Source organism: Cervus canadensis, chromosome 25 (assembly GCF_019320065.1).
Source record: "Cervus canadensis isolate Bull #8, Minnesota chromosome 25, ASM1932006v1, whole genome shotgun sequence".
Classification (NCBI taxonomy): Eukaryota; Metazoa; Chordata; class Mammalia; order Artiodactyla; family Cervidae; genus Cervus; species Cervus canadensis.
Genome location: NC_057410.1, coordinates 847,728 through 871,426, shown reverse-complemented (window position 1 = coordinate 871,426; position 23,699 = coordinate 847,728). Strand labels below are relative to the sequence as shown.

The 23,699-nt window shown below is 48.6% G+C and overlaps 1 protein-coding gene and 1 long non-coding RNA gene across 7 annotated transcripts in view; one reads left to right on the top strand and one right to left on the bottom strand.

Annotated features, from left to right (window-relative positions):
• The window catches only part of RNF41 (ring finger protein 41), a 28,716-nt gene extending 10,579 nt beyond the window's left edge, over window positions 1–18,137 (top strand). For all 3 annotated transcript variants that reach the window (XM_043446667.1, XM_043446668.1, XM_043446669.1), the window contains 5 exons: window positions 8,557–8,669; window positions 12,153–12,424; window positions 13,076–13,211; window positions 14,913–15,016; window positions 15,796–18,137. In XM_043446667.1, the coding sequence (XP_043302602.1) occupies window positions 8,580–8,669; window positions 12,153–12,424; window positions 13,076–13,211; window positions 14,913–15,016; window positions 15,796–16,147 (954 nt within the window). In that variant the 5' untranslated portion in view covers window positions 8,557–8,579 and the 3' untranslated portion in view covers window positions 16,148–18,137. The remainder of the gene's footprint in view (window positions 1–8,556; window positions 8,670–12,152; window positions 12,425–13,075; window positions 13,212–14,912; window positions 15,017–15,795) is intronic.
• On the bottom strand, window positions 1,243–15,802 carry LOC122427307. Of its 4 annotated transcripts, XR_006265388.1 has the most exons (4): window positions 14,649–15,802; window positions 13,013–13,235; window positions 7,216–7,558; window positions 4,498–4,755 (listed from the first exon to the last, which is right to left on the bottom strand). It is a non-coding gene; the product is annotated as an uncharacterized LOC122427307 (long non-coding RNA). The 4 variants fall into 4 exon arrangements; XR_006265386.1 differs by lacking the exons at window positions 4,498–4,755; window positions 7,216–7,558 and adding an exon at window positions 1,243–2,089; XR_006265387.1 differs by lacking the exons at window positions 4,498–4,755; window positions 7,216–7,558 and adding an exon at window positions 1,243–2,086.
• Window positions 18,138–23,699: the final 5,562 nt, after the last annotated feature.

Sequence of the window (23,699 nt, the reverse complement as noted above, 5' to 3'; positions counted from 1 at the left end):
CAGGCTCCTTCCCTGCCCGCCTTTTAAGTGTCATTATTAAAGTATTTTCACACACTGTTGGTGTTGTAAATTGAAAGGGCCTTTCCAGAGTATAGGGAAGTGTCTAGAAAACAAATAGCAAGCCCACCATTCAGCCCAGCAATTCCAGCTCTCGATGTCTGTCCTAGGAGAGAGATTTGTTCTCATGCTCCAACAAAATCATGTTACAGGGGTGTTAATTGCAACATGATTTGTTTCAGGGGAAAAATTGGCGATCAGGCAAACTTCAGTCCTGAAGGGAATGGGAAAACACATTGTAATCAAGGCTTAGACTGGTGGCTTGAAAATTCTCAGCCACTAGAATATAAACTACACGGGAGCAGGGCTTCCTTCATACGTGATTCTCTGGGACCTCTCTGGCGGCCCAGTGGTTAAGACTCTGAGCTTCCACTGCAGGGGGCACGGGTTGATCCCTGGTTTTGGCAAAATTAAGATTCTGCATGTGTACAGCGTGGGCAAAAAAAAATATCTATGTTTATAGCAAAGGAGGACAGGGCGACTGAGAGAAGGAATGCTCACCAAGCAGTGGATGGGGAGAGGAAGGTGGGAAGGGTGGCTTTATTCTTTTATTTGTTTATTTATTTTGGCTTTATTCTTTTAAAATGAGCATAAAGTCATACATACTACTTGTGAAAAAAGGAAAACTAAAAAATAAAGCAAAGGATCAGTGCTCCCTAGTGTTCTGTAGACTTCAGAACCACCCTCATGGTGTTTTCATTCTGTGTACTTTCCCCTGTGGCCTTTCAAAACCCACCACCTACTACCTTCAGGATTTCTGCTTGGAATCTGAAACTCTACATGTCAAGTCTAGGATCATTACTTTTTACCCCATCCTGATCTTTTTCAGTTTTTTATTTTGGTAAATAAGAATTCACCACTAATTATCCAAGGCAGAAACGAAAGAGTAATCTTTTTATTACTTCCTGAACTAATATAAATTCCCTCTTTTAAAATTTTTGTTTATGCATTAAAAAAAATTTTTTTTGTTTATTCATTTTATTATTGTTATTTTTGGCCACACCATGCAGTTTGCAGGATCCTAGTTCTCCGAAGTGGAAGCGTGGGAGAACAGCCACTGGCCTGCTTGATTCCTGATTCCTTCTCTTAAATGCCTTGGTTTGAACCTTTATACTTTTTTTAATCTTAATTTTTACAATAAACTCCTACAAAGATCTTACTTTCTCTAATATTCCCTATCCCATATATTTTTTGCACAGCTGCCAGAATCTGCTAGTCTAAAATAGAAAGCTGATCATGTCAGTTTCTTAAAGCTCCTTCAGGTGTACACACACTTAAAGAATCTCCCCCACAACGTTCTTACTGATCACATAGGAAAAAATAATAACTCTTAGAGTAGAGAAACCTTGACAGAGAGCAGTTAACCAAAGGGTCAGAGCTGGTACCACCAGGGACAGTACAGGTCAACATTACGTGCTCCCGATACGGTGCATTGAGAACACAGTGCTACTTGGTGGTATTTTTGCCCAAAATGAAACCTGAATTTACTTATTTATTTTAAATATTTATCTATTTATTTGGCTGTGCCAGGTCTTAGCTGCAGTATGCAGAATCTTTAGTTGTGGCATTCAGATTCTTAGTTGCTGCATCTGGGATCTAGTTCCCTAATCAGGGATCAAACCTGGGCCCCCTGCATTGGGAGCTTGGAATCTTAGCCACTGGACTGCCAAGGAAGTCCCAAAAGCTGCATTTAATCCTGAGGAAACATCAGACAAATGAGAGACATCCTCATATCACTGGTGTGCATTCTTGTTTGGTGTTGGCCGTGCTGGGCGTTCGCTAGCTGCAGTGATGGGGGCTGCTCTCCAGCTGCGGCGCGTGGGCTTCCTCGTCGTGGCGGCTTCTCTATGGAGATAGGCTGCTGGCATACGGGCTTCAGGAGCTGCAGCACATAGGCTCAGGAGTCGCGGTGTGTGGGCCTAGTTGCTCTGTGGCATGTGGGATCTTTCTGGACCAGGGATCGGACCCGTGTCCCCTGCATTGGCAGATGGGTTCTTATCCACTGTACCACCAGGGAAGTCCTGTGTGTCTTCTTAAAAAAATGTCAAATTTATAAAAAACAAAAAGGATTTAGTAACTTTTTCAGTCATAGGATTAAAGAAGTTTGACAACTCAGTGCATAATATAATTCAACATAATCTTTTTCTTTTTTTTTTCAACATAATCTTGAATGTTCTTTTGCTCAAGGAGATTATTTAGACAACTGGCAAAACTGGAAACATGGTTTGTAAATATAGTATTACATCAATGTTAATTTCCTGATTTTTATAATTTTACTATCAATATAGAAAATGTTCTTTTTAGGAAATACAGTACACAGTATTTATCTAGGGTTAAAAGCATCAAGTCTACAGTTTACTCTTAAAATTTCAAAAAATTTTGATCTATCTATCTATCTATATATATATAGCAGTTATAAATGTGGCTAAATATAAACATTTAAGGAGTCTGGATGAAGGATATATGGGATCTTTGGAAGTCTGAAATTGTCAAAATAAAAAAACCTGTAAATTTATGTCAACAAAAATCCTTCAGGCACTCCCATAACTTCCAGGTTTATTCTAACCCTACTATAGTATCCTAGGGTCTTCATTACTCTTAATTTAAACCATCCCTCTTCAAGCTTCTAATGCTATATGCTGTCTCTTTGCTGTTGTTTGAGCCAGGATTCTTTTGGTTGGAAGATACAGAAGCCCAACTCAAAGTAACTTAAATAAAAAGAGGCTACACAGGGGGTCTCACAAACCAAAGTCAGGAAGGCAGCTGGATCTCGGGAACACTCCTGCGCTCTGGTCTCAGGACTTTGCTGCTGTCTTCCAGGCCTTTCTCACTGTGTCCATCTGTCTTTTCTGTCCCTCTGTAAACCGTCTCCCTCAGTGAACATGGCATGCAGAGAAAGAGCAGCTCTTCTTGCTTGATGTCAAGTTGAGATCCTCAGAGATACGGTCTGTTGGCCCTGGCTGGGTTGCGTGCTCGCCCTTGGCCCAGTCGGCTGCCGCCTAGGGTCAGTCTCTGTCCGCGTGGGGCAGCTGCTCTGGGAGCCTTGTGGATGAGAGGGGGACAGGACTCCTGGCCTGAGCAATGCCGTGGTGTGCGCTGCGGCGGTGCGTGAGGAGGGCCACAGAACAGGGGCCCTGACTGCTCTCTCCTGGCTCTCTCACCGCCAGCCTCCTTGTTCAGCGAGTCGCAACAAGGAGAATCACAGGGGACCTTTGTTCTGGGTTTTGCGTTTCAGTTTATGATGTCTTTAATATCACCCTTCATGTACTCACTCTGATCCATTGCTGGTGATGGATTATTCAAAAGAATGTTGACATAGGAACAGAAGGTCAGAGGTCTGAGGTGAGACAGATATATGGATATCCCCACTTCCTTTTTAACTTTTAATTTATCTTAGAGTATAGTTGATTAATGATGTTGTGATAGTTTCAGCAAAGGTACTCAGTCATGTGTATACATGCATCCGTTCTCCCCAAGACTCCCCTCCCACCGAGGCTGCCGTATAACGTTGAGCGGACTTTGCTGTGCTGTTCCGTAGGTCCTTGTTGGTCGTCCTTCTGAAATGTAGCAGCGTGTACTTGTGCGTTCCAAACTCCCTAGCATCCCCTTCCTTCCATCCTTCCCCCGACAACCATAAGTGCATTCGCTAAGTCTGTGAGTGTATTTCTGTTTTGTAAATAAGTTCATGTGTATCGTTTCTTTTTAGATTCCACATATAGGAACGTCATGCGACACTTCTCCTTCTCTGACTTCATTCAGTGTGACAGTCTCTAGTTCATCAGGTTGCCGCAGATGGCTTTGTTTCCCCTTTTTAGGGCTGAGTAATATTCCACTGAATCTGTGTATCACATCTTCTTCATCTACTCCTCTGCCGGGGGATATTTAGGTTCCTTCCATGGGTTTGCTGTTGTAAACAGCGCTGCAGCGAACTTTGAGGTGCGTGTATCCTTTCAGACCATGTTTTCCTCTGGGTATATGCCCAGGAGTGGGATTGCAGGGTCATACAGTAGCTCTGTTTTTAGTAGAATTTTTTTAATACTCTTCTTAAAAAATTTTATTCATTTATTTATTTCTGGCTGTGCTGGGTCTTCGTTGCTGTGAGAGCTTTTCTCTCGTTGCCTCGAGCAGGGGCTACTCTCTCGGTGAGACGCTCAGGCTTCTCGCGGCAGCCGTCTCTCTCGTTGCAGAGCATGGGCTCTAGGAGCTCAGGCCTCGTGGTTTTGGCGTGTGGCTAGCAGTTGCAGCTCACAGGCTTTAGGGCACAGGCTCAGTGGTGGAGGCACATGGGCTTACTTGTTCTCAGGCATGTGGGCTCTTCCTGGATCAGGAAGATCCATGTCTCCATGTCTCCTGCATAGGCAAGGCAGGTGTATTTTTTACCACTGAGCCACCAGGGAAGCCCTATTTTTAGTTTTTATTTTTTTAGTTTTTTAAGGAGCCTTTATATACTGTTCCCCACAGTGGCTGTACCAATTTACATTCCCACCAACAGTGTGGGAGGGTTCCCTTCTCTCCATGGATATCCCCATCTTAGAGGAAGATAGCCAGACCAAGGTAGTTTAGAGTGACAATTTCAGAGGCATTGTTAGTAAGCCCAAGGCCCTGAACATAGATCCTAGAAGTGGAGGAACAGGAATGCAGAGAAAGGGCGGTGATGGAGTCAGTGTAACTGTAGCGGTGTCAGGGGTACCGTTGTTCCTGCGTAAAACGGGTGAAGAAAGCTGAGTGGTTTCAAAGTGCGCCTTGTGATTTCTTACCTCCATTACCTTGCATGTTAGTTAGGATCTTGTCTGTTTAAAGTTACAGAAACCCAGCTCAAACCAGCCTAAACATAATAGGGAATTTACTGACTCATGTAACTTATGTTCAGAAAGTGATTGTGGCTTCAGACATGACTGAATCCAGGCCCTCAAATGATCCCATCTAAATTTTGTTTCTCAGCTCTGCTTTCTTTATTGTGGCGTCATTTTTTAAGTTTTGGCTGAGCTTTGTGGCATGTGCGATTTTAGTTTCCCGACCAGGGACTGAACCTGTGCCCCCAGCAGTGGGAGAGCCCTGACCACGGGACCACCAGGGAATCCCCAGTCGTGGTGTCGTTCTGTAAGCATGCTCTCCTCATTAATGGCAGGGCTGCTCACTGACCCCTGTGAGCTGTGCATCCTACCAGCTATACAAACTCCTTGAGAGTCCCAGGCATCTCTCTCATTGTCCTGGGTTGGGTCACATGTCCATTAGGAACCAGGATGTGATTCCTAAAGGAAAACTGTGATGCTGTTTACAGAAAATGGGATGGTAGATAGGCAGAAATGCATGTCCACTATACACTGTTTGCTGGGAAGCTCCTAGTTAAAGCAACATTTAGTCACACCAATATTTTATGTTTTGTTAAGAACTGTAGCTTGGTGTTAAATTGGATGTAACTTGTGAGTTCCTACTCTTAAGGAATTTTTAATCAAGTAGTAGAAATTAGATGTGTACATAAATAGGGAATTAAACTACTGCACAATTGCACTCATCTCACACACTAGCAAAGTAATGCTCAAAATTCTCCAAGCTAGGCTTCAACAGTACGTGAACTGTGAACTTCCAGATGTTCAGGCTGGATTTAGGAAAGGCAGAGGAACCAGAGATCAAATTGCCAACATCCATTGTATCATCGAAAAAGCAAGAGAGTTCCAGAAAAACATCTCCTTCTGCTTTATTGACTACACCAAAGCCTTTGACTGTGTGGATCACAGCAAACTGTGGAAAATTCTGAAAGAGATGGGAATACCAGACCACCTGACCTGCCTCCTAAGAAATCTGTATGCAGGTCAAGAAGCAGCAGTTAGAACTGGACATGGAACAAAATACTAGTTCCAAATCGGGAAAGGAGTACATCAAAGCTGTATATTGTCACCCTGCTTATTTAGCTTTTATACAGAGCACATCATGAGAAATGCTGGACTGGAAGAAGCACAAGCTGGAATCAAGATTGCCAGGAGAAAGATCGATAACCTCACATATGCAGATGACACCACCCTTATGGCAGAAAGTGAAGAAAAACTAAAGAGCCTCCTGATGAAAGTGAAAGAGGAGAGTGAAAAGTTGGCTTAAAACTCAACATTCAGAAAACTAAGATCATGGCATCTGGTACCATCACCTCATGGGAAATAGATGGGGAAACAGTGGAAACAGTGTCAGACTTTATTTTTTTGCGCTCCAAAATCACTGCAGATGGTGACTGCAGCCATGAAATTAAAAGACGCTTGCTCCTTGGAAGAAAAGTTATGACCAACCTAGATAGCATATTAAAAAGCAGAGATATTACTTTGCCAACAAAGGTCTGTCTAGTCAAGTCTATGGTTTTTCCAGTGGTCATGTATGGATGTGAGAGTTGGACTGTGAAGAAAGCTGAGCGCAGAAATATTGATGCTTTTGAACTGTGGTGTTGGAGAAGACTCTTGAGAGTCCCTTGGACTGCAAGGAGATCCAACCAGTCCATCCTAAAGGAGCTCAGTCCTGGGTGTTCATTGGAAGGACTGATGCTGAAGCTCAAATTTCAATACTTTGGCCACCTGATGTGAAGAGCTAACTCATTTGAAAAGACCCTGATGCTGGGAAAGATTGAAGGTGGGAAGAGAAGGGGATACAGAGGATGAGATGACTGGATGGCATCACCGACTCGATGGACATGGGTGTGGGTAAACTGCGGGAGTTGGTGATGGACAGGGAGGCCTGGCGTGCTGCAGTCCGTGGTGTTGGGAAGAGTCAGACACGACTGAGTGACTGAACTGGACTGAACTCCCTGGCCGTCCAGTGGTCAGGGCCCCTGGTGAGGAACTAAGGTGCCGCGTGGCACAGTCGTGCACACGAATGGGGGTCACTCTGTATCGAGTGCCTGGTGTGGCCAGCGAACACCATGCTCAATGTTCCTCATGCGTTTTCTTACCCACCCACTTCATCTATTTAAAAAGCCATTGAGGTTTAGGAAGTGTACATGGCCTGCCCAAGGTCACACAGCTAATGAGTAGTAGAACTAGGGATGTAAATCCAGTCAGTCTTAAGTCAGTCCACTGCTGTACTTTAGTTTGTACTTGACCTAGCAAGGCCTCTCTGCATCCATTCCATTCCCTGCCCTTTTATTTTCTATTTTTATTTGTTTGTTTGTTTGTTTACCTTTGAGCCGCAGCTTCAGAGATCTTGGTTCCACGACCTGAGATCAGACCCAGGCCACCACAGTGAAAACGCCAAGTCCTCCCACTGGACTGCCAGGGAAATCCCCCATCCCCCCCTCTTGTAAACTGAACAGCATAATTCCCAATTTCTGAGAACTTCGTGACTCAGCTCGTCTTTCTCAGAACGTCACGGCCTGATGGCTGGTCTGTGATTGTCCACGCTTGTATCAGGTGCCCATCCTTGCTCCAGGTAGCCCACTGGCTGGGTGTCCACGGCGGGTTTCAGTTCCTGTTCGGCGACGTCTTATCTGGGGCTTCCCTGGTGGCCGTGGTAAAGTGTCTGCCTGTAATGCAGGAGACGCAGTTTTGATCCCTGGGTCAGGAAGATCCCCTAGGAGGAAATGGCAACCCACTGCAGTATTCTTGCCTGGGAGAAAGAATGCCATGAACAGAGGAGCCTCGTGGGCTACAGTCCGTGACCCGGCGACTGAGCATGCACACAGCCTTATTTGGGTTCCATCTCCAGGAGCCCAGGGAAGGCGTGTGGCGGCCGCTGCTCTGTGAGTGCGCTCTTAAACTTCCCTGCCATCACCATCGCCTGAATGCACACTCACCTTCCTCTCCTGCCTAGATGTTCTTCCTGTCTCTAATCTCAGCCCCGATTACAGAGTGATTCCAAAAGAGAACTTTTATCATCGTTCCTTTTAAAGCCTTTCAGTGGTTCCCTGTGGCCTTCAGGGTGAAGTCCAAATTCCTCCTGTAAGACCTCCCGTGGCCTGGCGCTGGCTTGCCTTTCCAGCCTTGTATTTTGACACTCCCTCTCTTGCAGCCTTCAGATCAGCCTTTTTCTGAATCACTTGTAGTTCCCTGAACTCATCATGTATCTCCTCTTACTTCTGGGCCTTTAAATACACTATCTCATATGCCTGAAACCCAAATGTCCCACCCAGCTCAGGCTCCCCCACTCCCTCCCCACCCCCACCCCCGCAACCTAGCCAACTACTTGTTTGTCCTGCTAAACTGTCCTGGAAAACTCAGCCTCCCTCTCCTTTCAGCCTGGGTTAGGTATCCAGATTTCTTGCCCTCATAATGCCCTGTGCTTACCCTGAGAGCATTGATCATTTCATATTTTAAGCGTATGTTTATATAAAATCCTTTAATTCTCCCATTAGAATTAAATTTCTTGAGTCAGCTTCCCCTGCTGCCCCACAAATGACTGGTGTGTAGTAAGCTCTCAATAAATATTTACTGGACAAATGAGTGGGTCTTGGCAATGAGATGAAGTTGGCACATATCTGTGTTCTTCTGAACTGGCCTCTTTTCCCTCTGTTGTTCCTTCCAGGACCTGGGTTTCAGTGATGAGACATGGGGTATGATGTAACCCGTTTCCAGGGGGATGTTGACGAAGACCTTATCTGTCCTATCTGCAGTGGAGTCTTGGAGGAGCCAGTGCAGGTGAGTTGGGTTGACGGCAGGTTTGGTGAGGCAACAGAAAACATTCATGGGAAATGGGGCCAACGGGGAAGTCCCTGCTCAGGCTGCCGCTCCCCACACTCCTGACACACGCAGACCAGAGGCTGGGGGCACAGGAGCCGCGGCGGCGATGCCGGGAATAGGGCCGTCCAGAGCGGACGCTGCGGAAGTGCATTCGGTTCAGGTTTTCTTCAGAGGTGAGCTTTTCACGCTGTCAGATGGTCAGCTGTTTGTCCTCTTGATGATAGCTTGGCAGCTGCTTTTTCTCTTCAGGGGCTCTAACTAGGTTCCACCTTCCTTTCCATGACTGAACTTCTGGATTCTCCTAGTAAGTTAAGTTCTCTCTGCATTTTCATGATGCAGTGTTTCAGGTTATCAGCCTGCTGCTGCTGGTAAGTCGCCTTAGTCGTGTCCGACTCTGTGCGACCCCATGGACGGCAGCCCACCAGGCTCCCCCGTCCCTGGGATTCTCCAGGCAAGAACACTGGAGTGGGTTGCCATTTCCTTCTCCAATGCATGAAAGTGAAAAGTGAACGTGAAGTCGCTCAGTCATGTCCGACTGTTAGCGACCCCATGGACTGCAGCCTACCAGGCTCCCCCATCCCTGGGATTCTCCAGGCACGAGGACTGGAGTGGGGTGCCATCACCTTCTCCTATCAGCCTGAGGGCCTGCCTACTGTTTAACATAGGAAGTGGGGAACTGTATGAACCAACCTAGTTTCTTCCTGGGGTTTTTTTGGGAAAAAAGTTTTTAATACAGCCATGTACTTGGCATTGTGATGTAAAAGCTGCACCCTTCACTAGGTCATTTCTTTACCAGCTTTGAGAGACCAAAGATAATTGTGTCTTCCTGGGGCAAGTGTGAGAAGCTCGTGATTGATTACCAGGCAAGTATAGTGAACGAGGTGAATTCTCAACAGCTGTGTTCACGGGACATCATTCTGCATGGTCCTTATCGCCTATACTCTGTAAATACCAGTTAATCCTCTGCCGCTCCTCTGGCTAGGTGGAGACAATTTCGTGTTCCAAACCCAGACACCAGTCACGGAGGGCTGGTGGCCCTTCCCCCACTCACTGCTTCTGCCTCTCCCTGAGGCTCCCCTGATTCTCGGGGTTTATTCTTACTCTCCAATTGTCAGCTACCCGAAGGAACACAGATGACGGAACTGAATGAAACTCAGAATGCATCCCAGGGGCCGCTGGCCCTGGCCCTGGCCCCTGCCTCTGCAGCCTGCTGCCGGGTGGCACCCGGGGTGAAGAACTCCCCTGCCAGGGCAGGAGACGTAAGAGGTGCAGGTTTGATCCCTCGGCCAGGAAGATCCCCTGGAGAGGGAAATGGTAACCCACCCCAGTGTTCTCGTCCTGGGAAATCCCGTGGACACAGAGGAGCCTGGTGGGCTGCAGTCCATAGGGCTGCAAAGACTCAGACATGACTGAAGCGACCTCCCACGCATGCATGCCGCCGGAAGCCGATTGGCTGGGTGTGGAGCAGCCTCCCCTGTGACGTCACGAGGTCACTGGGAGAGTCAGCTCCCCCTCCAGCCTGGCAGCGCCCTGTCTGTTTTCTGGCTCCATCCTTTGCTGTGAGTCACGTGTGGAGAAATCAGTGGCAGTTAGTGACTGTCTGAGGCAGAACATCCTTCCCCACCCACTCAGGCTTCACCTTCTGAGGAGCAAGCCTGGTTAATAGACGCATTTCCAAGGATAGAAAGCTTCTGCTAGGGATGCTGATTTCCCTACATCATTTTTTAAAAAATAGATAATAAATTCATATGGTTTAGAAATCAAAACAGTAGAAAAAGATGGTGAAAAGTCTTAATTCATCTTTGTCCCAGTCCACCTAATCCCCTCATCGACAGCCGTTTCTATTAATTTGCCATCCTTCCAGTGTGTGTGGGCAGATACAAGCACGTGTGAACGGACACATATATTGCCTACCTTTCTCACACAAAGGTGGCACCTCTGTATACTTGTGCAGGGGTGGCAGGTTTAGATAGAAAGGTCATGAAAGAGGTTCAGCTGAGCCGAGATCGGGATGATCAGGGGCCAGCGAAGGGGAGCAGCAAAAGCAAGAGACAGGAATGAGCAGGGTGGGACGAGGAACAGCAAGAAAGCCAGACAGGCCTGAAGTCCGTGCTGGGAGCACGGTGTGAGGAGAGGCACAGGGCCAGACCGAACAGAACTTTTAAGTCCTGGGCAGGAGTTGGGACTTATTTTAGGTGTAATGGAAACCACTGTAAAGTTTTAAGCAGGTGAGGAATACGATTCAGTTTGCATTTCTAAACGATCACTCCAGGTGCTGAATGTAGGATGGATTATAAAGGGGCAAGGTGGAAGTAGGAAGACCGGTTAGAAGACATGATAATTTAGATGAGAGGTGATCGCTTGAACTGGGTTAGTGGTAGTACGGATGGAGAAAAGTGGACACACTTAGGATATTTTTGGAGATAGGGTCTAAGATTTTGAAAAAAATCAAAATATTATGTCTTTCAGTGAAAAATAAAAATGTACTGACAGTTGGATTAATGATATTGATAATGACTTCTTTTCTTATGAAGCCTTTGTATGTTACAATCTGTGAGCATTTTGAAGGCAGAAACTGCCTTACTTTTTTTTAACTTAACCACATAGCAAAATGTTTGGCTCATAAAAAGCACTTGAGTCATTCATCCATTCATCAACATCTAGTAAGTGCCCGCTCTGTCTGTCCCATGATGGAGGCCAGAGAATCCTCTCACTTTGCTGAAGTAGGAAGTAGGCTGAAATATGATCTTTATGAAACTGAAGAGAATGTGATTCTACAAAAATCTAGACCTGTTTTGGAGTGTAGGCATTGTTCCTTGGGACTCAGGGCAACACCTCAGGTTGGGCCTCATAAGAACTTGGGGGGAAAAAAAAAAGAACTTGGGGGAGCTCCCTGGTGGTCTGCTGGTTAAGGATTCGGCACTTTGACCGTTGTGGCCCGATTTCAATCCTTGATTGGGGAACTGAGGTCTCGCAGCCAAAAAAAAATGAGCTTCTGCCGGTTAGTCTCTGCCCCCCTCCCCCCAGCTCATCCCTCAGGAGATATCAAATTCTGTCCTGTCTATAAATACCTGTCCTGATTGACCTGGACTGGAAAGATCTCACCCTCCTCTGGATTTCTTTGGCCAATTATTGTATATGTAATCCAGTTGGCATTTGATAATTGACCACCTTACATCTCTCACTCACTGTCCTGGAATGTTATTTATAGTTCTTATTGTTATATAACTTTTTACTTGTCTTATGTCACAATCCATTTGGAATCTTGAGCACAGGAACACGTCTGAAGCCTTACCCATCGCAGATCTCACCGCTGCCGTGACCCCAGGGACCTCTGGCCCCGGGAGCTGCGCGGCGGCTTGATGGGCTCCGCAGAGTTTCCGTCCCCGGCTCTTAGCTCGGCTAATTCTCTTGTGTCCTTTTCGCCCTGTTGCCTTCCAGGCGCCTCACTGTGAGCATGCCTTCTGCAATGCCTGCATCACCCAGTGGTTCTCTCAGCAGCAGACGTGTCCGGTGGACCGGAGCGTGGTGACGGTCGCCCACCTGCGCCCCGTGCCCCGGATCATGCGGAACATGCTGTCGAAGCTGCAGATCGCCTGCGACAACGCTGTGTTCGGCTGCAGTGCTATTGTCCGGCTTGACAACCTCATGTCTCACCTCAGTGACTGTGAGCACAACCCCAAACGGCCTGTGACCTGCGAGCAGGGCTGTGGGTAAGGGTCCTGCCTTTCTGCCGCCCCCAGAGGTCTGTGGGCCTCCCGCTCCCTGCTGGAGGGCTCCAGTGTGCACAGGCCCGGGCGCTCCGGGCCTGCCTGGCTGCCTGCTCCAGGGTCCGTTTCGGGCTGCTTTCCGAGCTGCGGTCTTGGTGCTCTTGCTTTAATAAGAGGAGGGAGCCGGCGGTTGAGCGATCCCCGCGAGGCACCAGAGGCTGGTTTACCTCACTCCTCGTCCAGGACTGCTTCTGTCAGACTCACCGCTCTAATTCCCAGGCCTCTCGTGTTTCCTCTGGTCCGATTTTGTCTTTCTTTGGGGTGTAAAATATTTGATTAAATCCTGATAGCTGGGGCTTTGAATCTAGGGCTTCTCAGAAGGAATGAGTCCACAGGCAGAGTCTGTAGGAGGAGGGCAGAGCCACGTGGGGGATAAAGCACTGTCCCCGAGGAGGAAGGAGGCCCAGAGGAAGAAGACAAAAGAGGTGTGGGGTGGGGGCGCTGGGGAGAAGGAAGTGAAGGCGAAAAACAAGAGGATGTGAGGAGTGAATGTTAGTAACTCCCGGTAGAAAGCGCCCTCTCAGCCCTTACCTGCCTGTGCCCACGTGTCTCACCGAGCGCTCCTGTCGTGTTCTTTTCCCGCCCCGGTGGCAGCCTGGAGATGCCCAAAGATGAGCTGCCCAACCACAACTGCATCAAGCACCTGCGCTCAGTGGTGCAGCAGCAGCAGACGCGGATCGCGGAGCTGGAGAAGGCCTCGGCGGAGCACAGGCACCAGCTGGCGGAGCAGGTGGGGCCGGGAACACGGCGTGCGCTGCGGGAGACGGGCGGGGTGTGAGCCACGGGGAACACGGCGTGCGCCTGCGGGAGACGGGCGGGGTGTGAGCCGCGGGGAACACGGCGTGCGCTGCGGGAGACGGCGGGGTGTGAGCCGCGGGGAACACGGCGTGCGCTACGGGAGACGGGCGGGGTGTGAGCCACGGGGAACACGGCGTGCGCCTGCGGGAGACGGGCGGGGTGTGAGCCGCGGGGAACACGGCGTGCGCTGCGGGAGACGGCGGGGTGTGAGCCGCGGGGAACACGGCGTGCGCTACGGGAGACGGGCGGGGTGTGAGCCACGGGGAACACGGCGTGCGCCTGCGGGAGACGGGCGGGGTGTGAGCCGCGGGGAACACGGCGTGCGCTGCGGGAGACGGCGGGGTGTGAGCCGCGGGGAACACGGCGTGCGCTACGGGAGACGGGCGGGGTGTGAGCCACGGGGAAGAGAGCGGGCGGGGTGTGAACACGGCGGGTGAAACACGGCGTGCGCTGCGGGAGACGGCGGGGTGTGAGCCGCGGGGAAACACGGCGTGCGCTGCGGAGCATGGGCGGGGGGTGTGAGGCGCGGGGAGGCACGGCGTCGCTGCGGGAGAGGCGGGTGTGAGCCACGGGGAGCACGGAGCTCTGCGGGAGATGCGGGTGTGAGCCGCGGGTGGGCCTGCGGGAGAGGGCGGGGTGTGAGCCGCGGGGAGCACGGCGTGCGCTGCTGGAGACGGGCGGGGTGTGAGCCGCGGGGAGCACGGCGTGCGCTGCGGGAGACGGCGGGGTGTGAGCCGCGGGGAGCACGGCGTGCGCTGCGGGAGACGGCGGGGTGTGAGCCGTGGGGAAGACGGAGCCTGTGCCCGCGGGAGACGGGCAGGGGTGTGAGCCGCGGGGAACACGGCGTGCGCTGCGGGAGATAGGCAGGGGTGTGAGCCGCGGGGAACACGGCGTGCGCTGCGGGAGATAGGCAGGGGTGTGAGCCGCGGGGAGCACGGAGCGTGTGCTGCGGGTGACAGGCGGGGTGTGAGCCGGGGAACACGGAGCATGTGCTGCGGGTGACGGGCGGGGTGTGAGCCATGGGGAACAGTGTGTGCCTGCGGGTGATGGGAGGGATGTGAGCCGCGGGGAACACGGAGCCTGTGCCTGCGGGTGACGGGCAGGGTGTGAGTGCGGGGAACAGTGTGTGTGCCTGCGGGTGACGGGCGGGGTGTGAGCTGTGGGGAGTACGGAGCCTGTGCCTGCGGGTGTGAGCGCGGGGAACAGTGTGTGTGCCTGCGGGTGACGGGCAGGGTGTGAGCCGGGGAACACGGAGCATGTGCTGCGGGTGACGGGCGGGGTGTGAGCGCGGGGAACAGTGTGTGTGCCCGCGGGTGACGGGCAGCGGTGTGAGCCGTGGGCCTGGGCACCTGGTCAGCGGGCACCCTACCCGTGCACAGCAGCGAGTCAGACGGGAGCTCTCCTTGTTCCTCACCATCCCACCAGTGACATTCATTTATTCACTGTTCATCACATGCCTTCCCTTGAAGGCACTTCGCTAAGCCCTGGGGTACAGCTGGGATTGACGCAGTCTAGCCCTGTCTTCATGAAGCTTCCAGTCTGGTTGTGCCTCAGACCTCTGGATTTCCTTCATCGTGTCTTTCATCTATTGTCTGTCTTAACCATTTTCCCTTGTTCTCCTTCCCTCCAACAGAAGCGAGACATTCAGCTGCTCAAGGCATACATGCGTGCAATTCGCAGTGTCAATCCCAACCTTCAGAACCTGGAAGAGACCATTGAGTACAACGAGATTCTAGAGTGAGTGTCGTTCGGGATGTGGAGTCACGCGTTCCAGGTCCTGGCAGTGAGCCCTGACGAGAGGAGAGCAGGGGCGCGGCGGAGGGGGAGAGGGCTGCGCTGGGGCCGCTGCTCCTCAGATGCTGGGATGAAGAGCAAGAGGTGGAGGAGGGGGGATCACCTTCAGCCCCAGTAGAGGATCTCATATTTTTTGGGGGTGGATGGAAGGGTAAGCTTACCCAAGAGTTAGGTGGGGACCCACATGCACAAAACCCTGTGTTAAAAGAGAAAATATTGTCCCTGTCTTCAGGGAGTTTACAGTTCAGAGAAGAGTGAAAAAATCCAGGAAAGTAATTAAAATGTGGCAAAAACAAGTGAAGTGAAACAAGTGAAGTCTAAGATCCCCTTCAGTTCTGGAGTTCTGCATAGTTCACAGACTAGACTGAGTCAGCCTATGCAGTGCTGCACGGCACACAGAACAGACGAATGATCACTTCGTTTGGTGTTCACTTCTGTCGGATACTTACTACCTGCCAGGCACCATGTGCTAGGTATTGGAATTTTCAGGAGAAACAACAGGAAGCCTACACTTGTGGGGTTTAATCTAGTGAGAAACATGTGGTAACACTCAGATGGGACCAACTAGGGAAAATCTGGAGTTTCTGAACCAATGGTGGAAGGAAGGAAGGAGGAATCGAGTTAGGCTGAGCGCAGAGCAGGCAGGCATTCCTATTAGGAGAAAAGCCCAGTGCAGAGCAAGGGGCTGACCCTCACTGACCACCTCCCACTCCCCCGCACAGGTGGGTGAACTCCCTGCAGCCCGCACGAGTGACCCGCTGGGGCGGCATGATCTCCACCCCGGACGCTGTGCTCCAGGCTGTCATCAAGCGCTCCCTGGTGGAGAGTGGCTGTCCTGCCTCTATCGTCAACGAGCTGATCGAAAACGCCCACGAGCGGAGCTGGCCGCAGGGTCTGGCCACGCTAGAGACGAGACAGATGAACCGGCGTTACTATGAGAACTACGTGGCCAAGCGCATCCCCGGCAAGCAGGCCGTTGTCGTGATGGCCTGTGAGAACCAGCACATGGGCGATGATATGGTGCAGGAGCCAGGGCTTGTCATGATCTTTGCGCATGGCGTGGAGGAGATCTAGATCGTGACGGGCTCCCTGCAAGAGATGGAGACTGAAGATCCTGTCCCTCCAGCAGCAGGGCCCCAAGTCCTCCCCACTTTCCTTCATAGCGTGGCTTACCCTGGAGCCACACGTGTCCCAGCTCTGCCACCACTGAAGGGGCCCGCAGGGCGCTCTGCTCAGCCTTTCAGGTGGGAAACCCAGATTCCCTCCTTTTGTCTAATTTCTTCCCCCAAGATGTCTGTAAATTTTCCACCTGGTTGGGAAAGTCCCCATCTCTATTTCTATTTTCCTGCCTAGGGTCCCTGGTTCCAGATATTTTCAGAAAGCACAAAGATACTCATTTTTGATAGAGGGTCAGGATGGAACAAGGGATCGCTAACTGCTCCCCTCCTCCAAAACCTGGGGATCCAGATGAGACAGGTCTGTTGACTCTGAACAGTGTTTAGAGGGCAGCTGTGGGGAGCAGACATCCTGAAGAAATGGTAGACTGGAACAGAAGCCTAGACGTGAACAGTGAGGCCAGCAGGCCATCGCTGGTGGCCCTTGAGGGAAGGCTGGACCTCGGTGCCAAGCAATACCCCCAAGCCACTTACAGGTGTGGGCTCCTGCCAGGCCTGCGGGCATAGAGTGGGGGATGCCGAATATTTTCAGATGAGCTCTTCTTTCCTACACTTTCTCACGGTTAGGCAACGACAGGGTTGGGGGTGAGGGGTTAGTCTCCTGGGGTGAATGTGCTCAGCAAGAAGTGGGTTGCTGGCTTCTGCTGCAGGCGGGTGGGTGCTGCCTCTGTGGCACGGGCCATACTCGCCCCCTAGACCCCTCGCCAGCCCTGTGATTGTAACTAGTTATTTTGATAACTTTCTTTGGCCATTGTTGTTTGTTTATATTTCGCTCTTTCCCTCCCACTTTTTTTTTTTAAGAAAGGCCTGATTATGGCTACCCCACTTTTCTAGCCCAGCCACATTGTTGGCAATTTAATTTATTTACCTTTTTTTTTTTTTTAAGAAAGGAAAAAGAAAAAAAAATTAACAAAACAGAAAACTTTTCTTTTGCTGTTCCTGTTGTGGGGATTTTTTGGATAGGGTGGGACAGGGCTGGGGTCTTTTATATTTTTCCTTTTCAGCACAACCTTTGGCTTTAATATAGGAAGGGCCATGGGAGCCCCTGGCTGAACTGAAGCCTGCCCCAAGCCTCCATAGCCCGTCTAGGATGAGGCGCTTCCTCTATTCCAGTGATGGATGTGACCGTCCAGCATCACTGACTGTGCCCTGGAGAACTGTGCTCCCAGCCTCTCCAGGGTCTCATGGATTTAATCAAATTCTGGATTTAGTTTTGAAGGAATCCTACCTGCCACCAGCCCTACCCCAACACCCAGTTTCCTTGGAGATACACAGCTGGGTTCTAAGCTTCACAGGCAAGATGGGATGGCGGTCCCCTACCAGGCGGTGCTGCCTGACCCACGCCCCCTGCGGCTTCAGCTGCAGTTCAAGCTGCCGGGGCATTCCTTCCTCCCTGGGGTGACCTTCCTTCCTCCCTGGGGTGACCGCAGAGTAAGAGAAGGGGAGGGACAGTGGGTGTGATTATCTTAATATGCAGGTGAGAGAGGGGCTAGAGGAAGACGGCCATAGGGCAGCTTGGAGTTCTGTCCCAGGCCAGCCTGCTGTAGGTCTGGGTAGTCGGGTCACGGCCCCCTGTGGGGAGGAGAGGGACGCAGCTTGAAGGGGGTGAGGAACAGTCATGTGTTCCAGCTCCGGGACGTTGTGCTCAGGAATTTGAAAACGCTGCTATACTTAGTTTGGTTACTACATTTCTTCCACTCCCGTCTGCCCCGCCTGCCTTACCCAGGCCCACACCCTCCTGCCATCACCTTCGGATGGAGCCAGGAAGCTCGGTTCAGGCTTCCCTGCCCTTTGCACTAGTGTCTCCGCAGGTCGCTGGTTGTGTTACCCATGTGCTGTTTCATGGTGTCGACTGCACTACTAATAAACCTTTTTCTCAGCTCTCTCAATTCGTAATTCACATCACTCCCCTCCTGGAGGTTCTCCTCTGCTTTGGCCTTTCTCTGCCTTAATTCCCTGACTTTTTCCTTGCTCTGTAACTGACTCTTGTCTTTGAGCTGACCTCTGTTTAGGAGGATGTCTGTCTGGAGTGTACCCTCCTGCGCCCTCCCCTCCCGTCTCCTGTTCTGTGGAGCTGAAGCACTCTCGCTAGTGTCTGAACTGTGTAATTTTCAGAGTTTTCCTTTGCTCCAAATCCACGTCTTCCCAAGATGCTCTGGGATTTGGGGACACTTTCTGTAGGTGATACACAAGTACCTTTCCCCTTGTCCCACAAACACCTTTGCTTTGGAATCTGGGATTCCATGGCAGGCAGAGAAACCTCCACCTAACCAAAAAGAGTGAACATGAGGAAAGGAACCTGGAACAACTGCACCTGCTATGGTTGTCAAACCGACAAACCCTTCTGTAGGCATTTGCTGCCACTTTCTCCCTACCATGAGAAAAAAATCTTTTACCATAGTAGTGTATTTTAAATTTGTTGAGCAGTTACTGTGTACCTAATATAAATCTGATAGTACTCTAGACGCTTTAGAGGGGCAAAAAAAACAGCATAACGACAACCCTGAGCCCACGGACTCTGGTACACTTTCATACACAAGATCTGAGTAGGGGATGCTGATGGGCACATCACGGTATAGACCACAAGTGGCAACATATGTGCTCTAGTGAGACCAGCAGTGCTTTTTCTAAGCTTCTTTAAAGTTACGTTTAGAACCTGCTGCTCATTCTTTTGAATGTCATGAATGATGCCAAATCTTTTAGGGTAGGCCTGGTTTTTGGAATCAATGCTCACTGAATGTCTATTCTGCGAGAAAGCTAGGGTGGGGCTGGGGCTGGTGGTTCATATAGCAAAGTGGCACCTACCTTCACAGAAGTTACTCCCCAATGGAGATAAATGTTTATAATCAGTTCAGTTCAGTTGCTCAGTCATGTCCAACTCTGCAACACCATGGATTGCAGCACGCCAGGCTTCCCTGTCCATCACCAACTCCTGGAGCTTGCTCAAATTCATGTCCATCGAGTTGGTGATGCCATCCAACCATCTCATCCTCTGTCGTCCCCTTCTCCTCCCACCTTCAATCTTTCCCAGCATCAGAGTACATGCTGCTGCTGCTGAGTCGCTTCAGTCGTGTCCGACTCTGTGCGACCCCATAGACGGCAGCCCACCAGGCTCCCCCGTCCCTGGGATTCTCCAGGCAAGAACACTGGAGTGGGTTGCCATTTCCTTCTCCAATATCCAAGTATATAAGACATCATAAATGTGGGAAGTGGATCTTGCCACAAGCAGTATGTAAGTAGAGTGAAGATAAAGCCATGGGTTCCAGGGAAGACTTTTCCGGGAGACGTAGTATCTTACTCTACATCAGAGATTGGGACGTGCTATCTTGTTCTAGACCAGAGGTTGGCAAACTACAACTTGTAGTTACTGCTATACAAGAATAGGCATCCAACACCGCTCCTATGGTTTTTTAAAAAGCTTGTGGAATCCTAATGTTTATGCTAAATGTCACAACTTTTCAATGTTGGCTCAATTTTTTTAATGTAGGCCAAAAAAAAACATGGTTCACCAGAGTTTGCAACCTCTGTTTTAGGCTGAAATAATAGCATGAATAAAAATAATTGGAAGTGAAGGATATGTTGAAGAAGGAAGAATGTGATCTGAAGCATAAAGTTTGTTGAAAGAAGTAATGGAAGACAAAATAATTTGGGGCTGATTCCTGGAAAGCTTTGATATGGCAGGGAATTTGGACGTTAGTTTTACAGATAAGTTCTTGAGAAGTGCCTTGCAATTCATGGTTCTAGTGATAATAGAAAAACAATGAAAACTGGATGACAACACTAGTAAGCTTTGCAGTAATTCACATGAGAGGATTAGAGCTTGAAATAGACCAGGAGAGAGGACAGAGGAGGGGAGAAAAATCAGCAGGTAACTGACCTTGGTAACTGACTGGATTCACTCAGCGAAAATATATAGCATAAGTGTCACGTGCCAGATGGGGTTCTGGGCATTTGAGATACACAAGTAATTGTATATTCGTTGAAAGGAATTTCAAGCTTGGGTGACATACACTTGAACAAACAATGGGAAATACAGAATAGCATACCGCTAATATGTAAGTTTAATGCAATGGGACAACGAGGAGGAAAAGGGTCAACTCCCTACCCTACCCTGGTGGGATGCAGGGGGAAGGCTTCCCAGGAATTACTGGACCTGAGTTCCAAATAGGATCAGATATTGGCAGTGAGGAAAGGGACTAACAGCCAGATTGAGCATGTATTGTGAGTCATGAGCTAAATGTTAAGCCTCTAGTCATCCCAGCAGTTTTATAAAAAGACATTATCATCATCATCACTTTCTATGTGGGGAAACTGAGACAAAGGACAAAGTTCATGTAGCTAATAATCAGAACTGGGGGACTTCCCTGGCAGTCCAGTGGTTAAGAATTGGCCTTCCAATGCAGGGGGCATGGGTTCAATCCCTGGTCAGGGAACTAAGAGCCCACATGCTGTGGGTTGTGGCCAAATTTCTTTTTTAAAATAATAATAATCAGAACTTGGATTTGAACCCAGAATTCATTCCAGAGCCTGAGTTGCTAACCAGTGCACATAAAAAGGGGCACTTAACTAAAGATGAGTCACAGATAAAGACTGAGGTTTCTAGTCTGTGAGTGAGAGGACATGTCATTAACCTGAACAGCGAGGAGAAGAGGATGAGCAGGTTTTTGTTTTTTTGTTTTTTTTTTTTTGAGCAGATTTCAAGAATGAAGTAATGAGCTCATTTGGGGGAAAATGGGTTGGAAGTCCTTCCCCATAGAAGGGGGTTGGCTAGAAAATAGAAATGTGGGTCTACAGCTTAAGAGCAAGAAGTTAGGGTTAAGGATGTGGATCTGGGAATTATCAAGAAATTCCAGGAATGATAGCAGCCACTAAAGGAGAGAACAGAAGGCTAAGAATTTAACCTTAGGGAATTCCAGAAGTAATCTGGAACAAAATCTGGAAAATAAGATGCATGATAAAGGTGGCTAATGCTTCAGCCTTTTTTTTTTTTTTAAGTAATTTTGAAGTAATCAGTCATTTAAATGTGGCTCATAAACTAGCCATGAAGGAGCTCCAGAAATGTTTTGTGCAATGATAGCATTCCTGAAATAAGTACAGGTTGAGATCATTTCGGCTCGGGCCCTCTAATGACTTGCTTTACTGGATAAAGTACAGAGATCCAAGCCTCGTAGCGTCTGGAACAAGTTGACAAATTGGAAGGAGATGAGTTCCTGCATGTTTGATTTCCCCACATTAGCTTTTTAGTCACATAAAAGCAAATTTGATTAAGATCTAAGAATCTACAGCTTAAAAAAAAAAATCAGTATAGGGTAGAATTAACTAGTCATTGGTTTTAAGGTGAGAAGCCAGATGGAACTTCACGAGAGAAAGAAGGAATGAGGCTGTGACTTAAGAGACATCAGCCCATTTAGATTGGGGCTATCTTACTGCAAGGACACAAGGACTGAAAAAACGGGTGATTTAGGCAGGGCATATTGATAATAGGAGAATGTGTTTGAACAGATGGGGCACTGAAATTCCTAGATGAGATTAATAAGATGAAAGCAGTGTTTCAGAGATTTTTAAATGTGGTGAAAGTGGGGCACCTAGAAGCCACTGTGACAAAGCGTGAAACAGACGATGCGATGGAGGAAGCAATGACTGACGAACGATGGGTATGGCAGAAAAGAAAATGTCTGATAATTCTTAAGGCTGGAAACTAGGTAGGATTGAGAGAACAGTATTAACAAATGAAAAAAGTTGAAAACGTGATTCAGGGAAGGGAAAAATTTTGTGTTTTAGGTGACATTAGGTCAGCCATGCAGACATATAGGCAGCTAGAGATATGGGGCTTCCCTGGTCACTCAGCAGTAAAGAATCTGCCTGTCAAGCAGGAGATGCAGGTTCAATTCCCAGGTTGGGAAGACCCCTAGAGAAGGAAATGGCAACCCACGCCACTACTCTTGCCTGGGAAATCCCATGGACAGAGGAGCCTGGCAGGCTACAGTCCTTGGGGTCACAAAAGAGTCAGACATAACTTAGCGACTAAACAACAAGGCAGCTTGAGCTATAGGACCGTGGTGTGGCTAAAATTCATGCTCGGAATAGTGGTTTGGGGTTCCTGGCTTGGGAGGAGGAGAAGAGCAAAGCTTTCGTAGAACTTCACAGAAGAAGGGAGAAAATAAACGAGATGGAGAAATACTGTTCTAAGAGAAAAGCAAGAATGTACAATGTCTCTCAAGCCCAGTAAGAAATCAATGGCTTCAAACATAGCAAAGTTTTCTACCACAAGGTATTAAAGATAGCATGGAGCTAGAGGCAGAGGGTATATATTTAAAAACAGAAAAAAAGTAGAAAACAACATGGTGATTTGGAAGTGTCAAGTGAAGGTATTGTTTTGTTTGTCCTGGATTAATGAGGGATTGAATGAGTAGAGTACGAGAATTTTAATTTGTTACGAAAGGCTGTTCATGACCGGTTCTCAAGGAGGTTGAAATGAGGGGGGCTTGCAAGCCTAGGTGCAGAAGGTAACTTCAGAGCAGAAAAGCAAGGCCAAATATTGAATCAGAAACTACAGAATGCCAGTGTGTAGAATATAATAAATATGTAAGAATAGTGAGAAAGGGGGCTTGATTATGAAACACAAAGAAAAACGGAAGGATAGAAAGGTAAGATTTGCTGGGATGGAAGGGTGAAGAAATTGTGATGGGCAATGGGGATGGTAAAATTTTGAAATTCTCTCTTGTGCATAACAGTTCAAAAGTCTTGGCCTCTCACCTCCAACACTACAAGGGAAGCATTTGAGAATGAAAAGTAGTATCTCAAGTACCAAACAATCTCAACCAGCTTATTCTGGATCCAGATCCTCCATTTTGTAAACCATGAGGCCTCCTTCTCCTCACAACACAGTTGTCTGCTGCCCTCTACTGGTCAATTTTGGTCTCGGGTCTTCAGATAATTGAATTAGAGTACACGCAAAACCAGGATTTGGTAGGAAGTCCAGCATAGAACCTATTAGATTATATTCAGTCAGTACATTTTTTTTTTTTAAATCACATCTATGTCTAAGGCCTAATAGAGGAGGTACAAAAAGGAATAAAATACACAGTCTTAACTCTCAAGAAGCTCTCATGCAGTCCAGTCTGAGTGAAGATTAAAATATGTACATGTTAAAAAAAAAATCCACATACTCAGAAAGATTTTTTTGGAGTGGCTTAAATGTGCCAAGAGTGTATATTCTACAAGGGAAGAAAGATTTCACATAGTAAGATAAGGGAACAGGATATGTGAGTGACGAGTGGTTAGAGAAGACTTCCCAGAAGAACCAATATTTAATGGAGACTGAGAAGAAAGTGAGGATGAAAGATGATTTCAGGCAGAGAAGAGCATGAACACAGACAAATACTATACCAGGAACTAAAAGAATACCAGTGGATGAAATGTAGTGAATATGAAAGAGAAGGGAGAAGGAA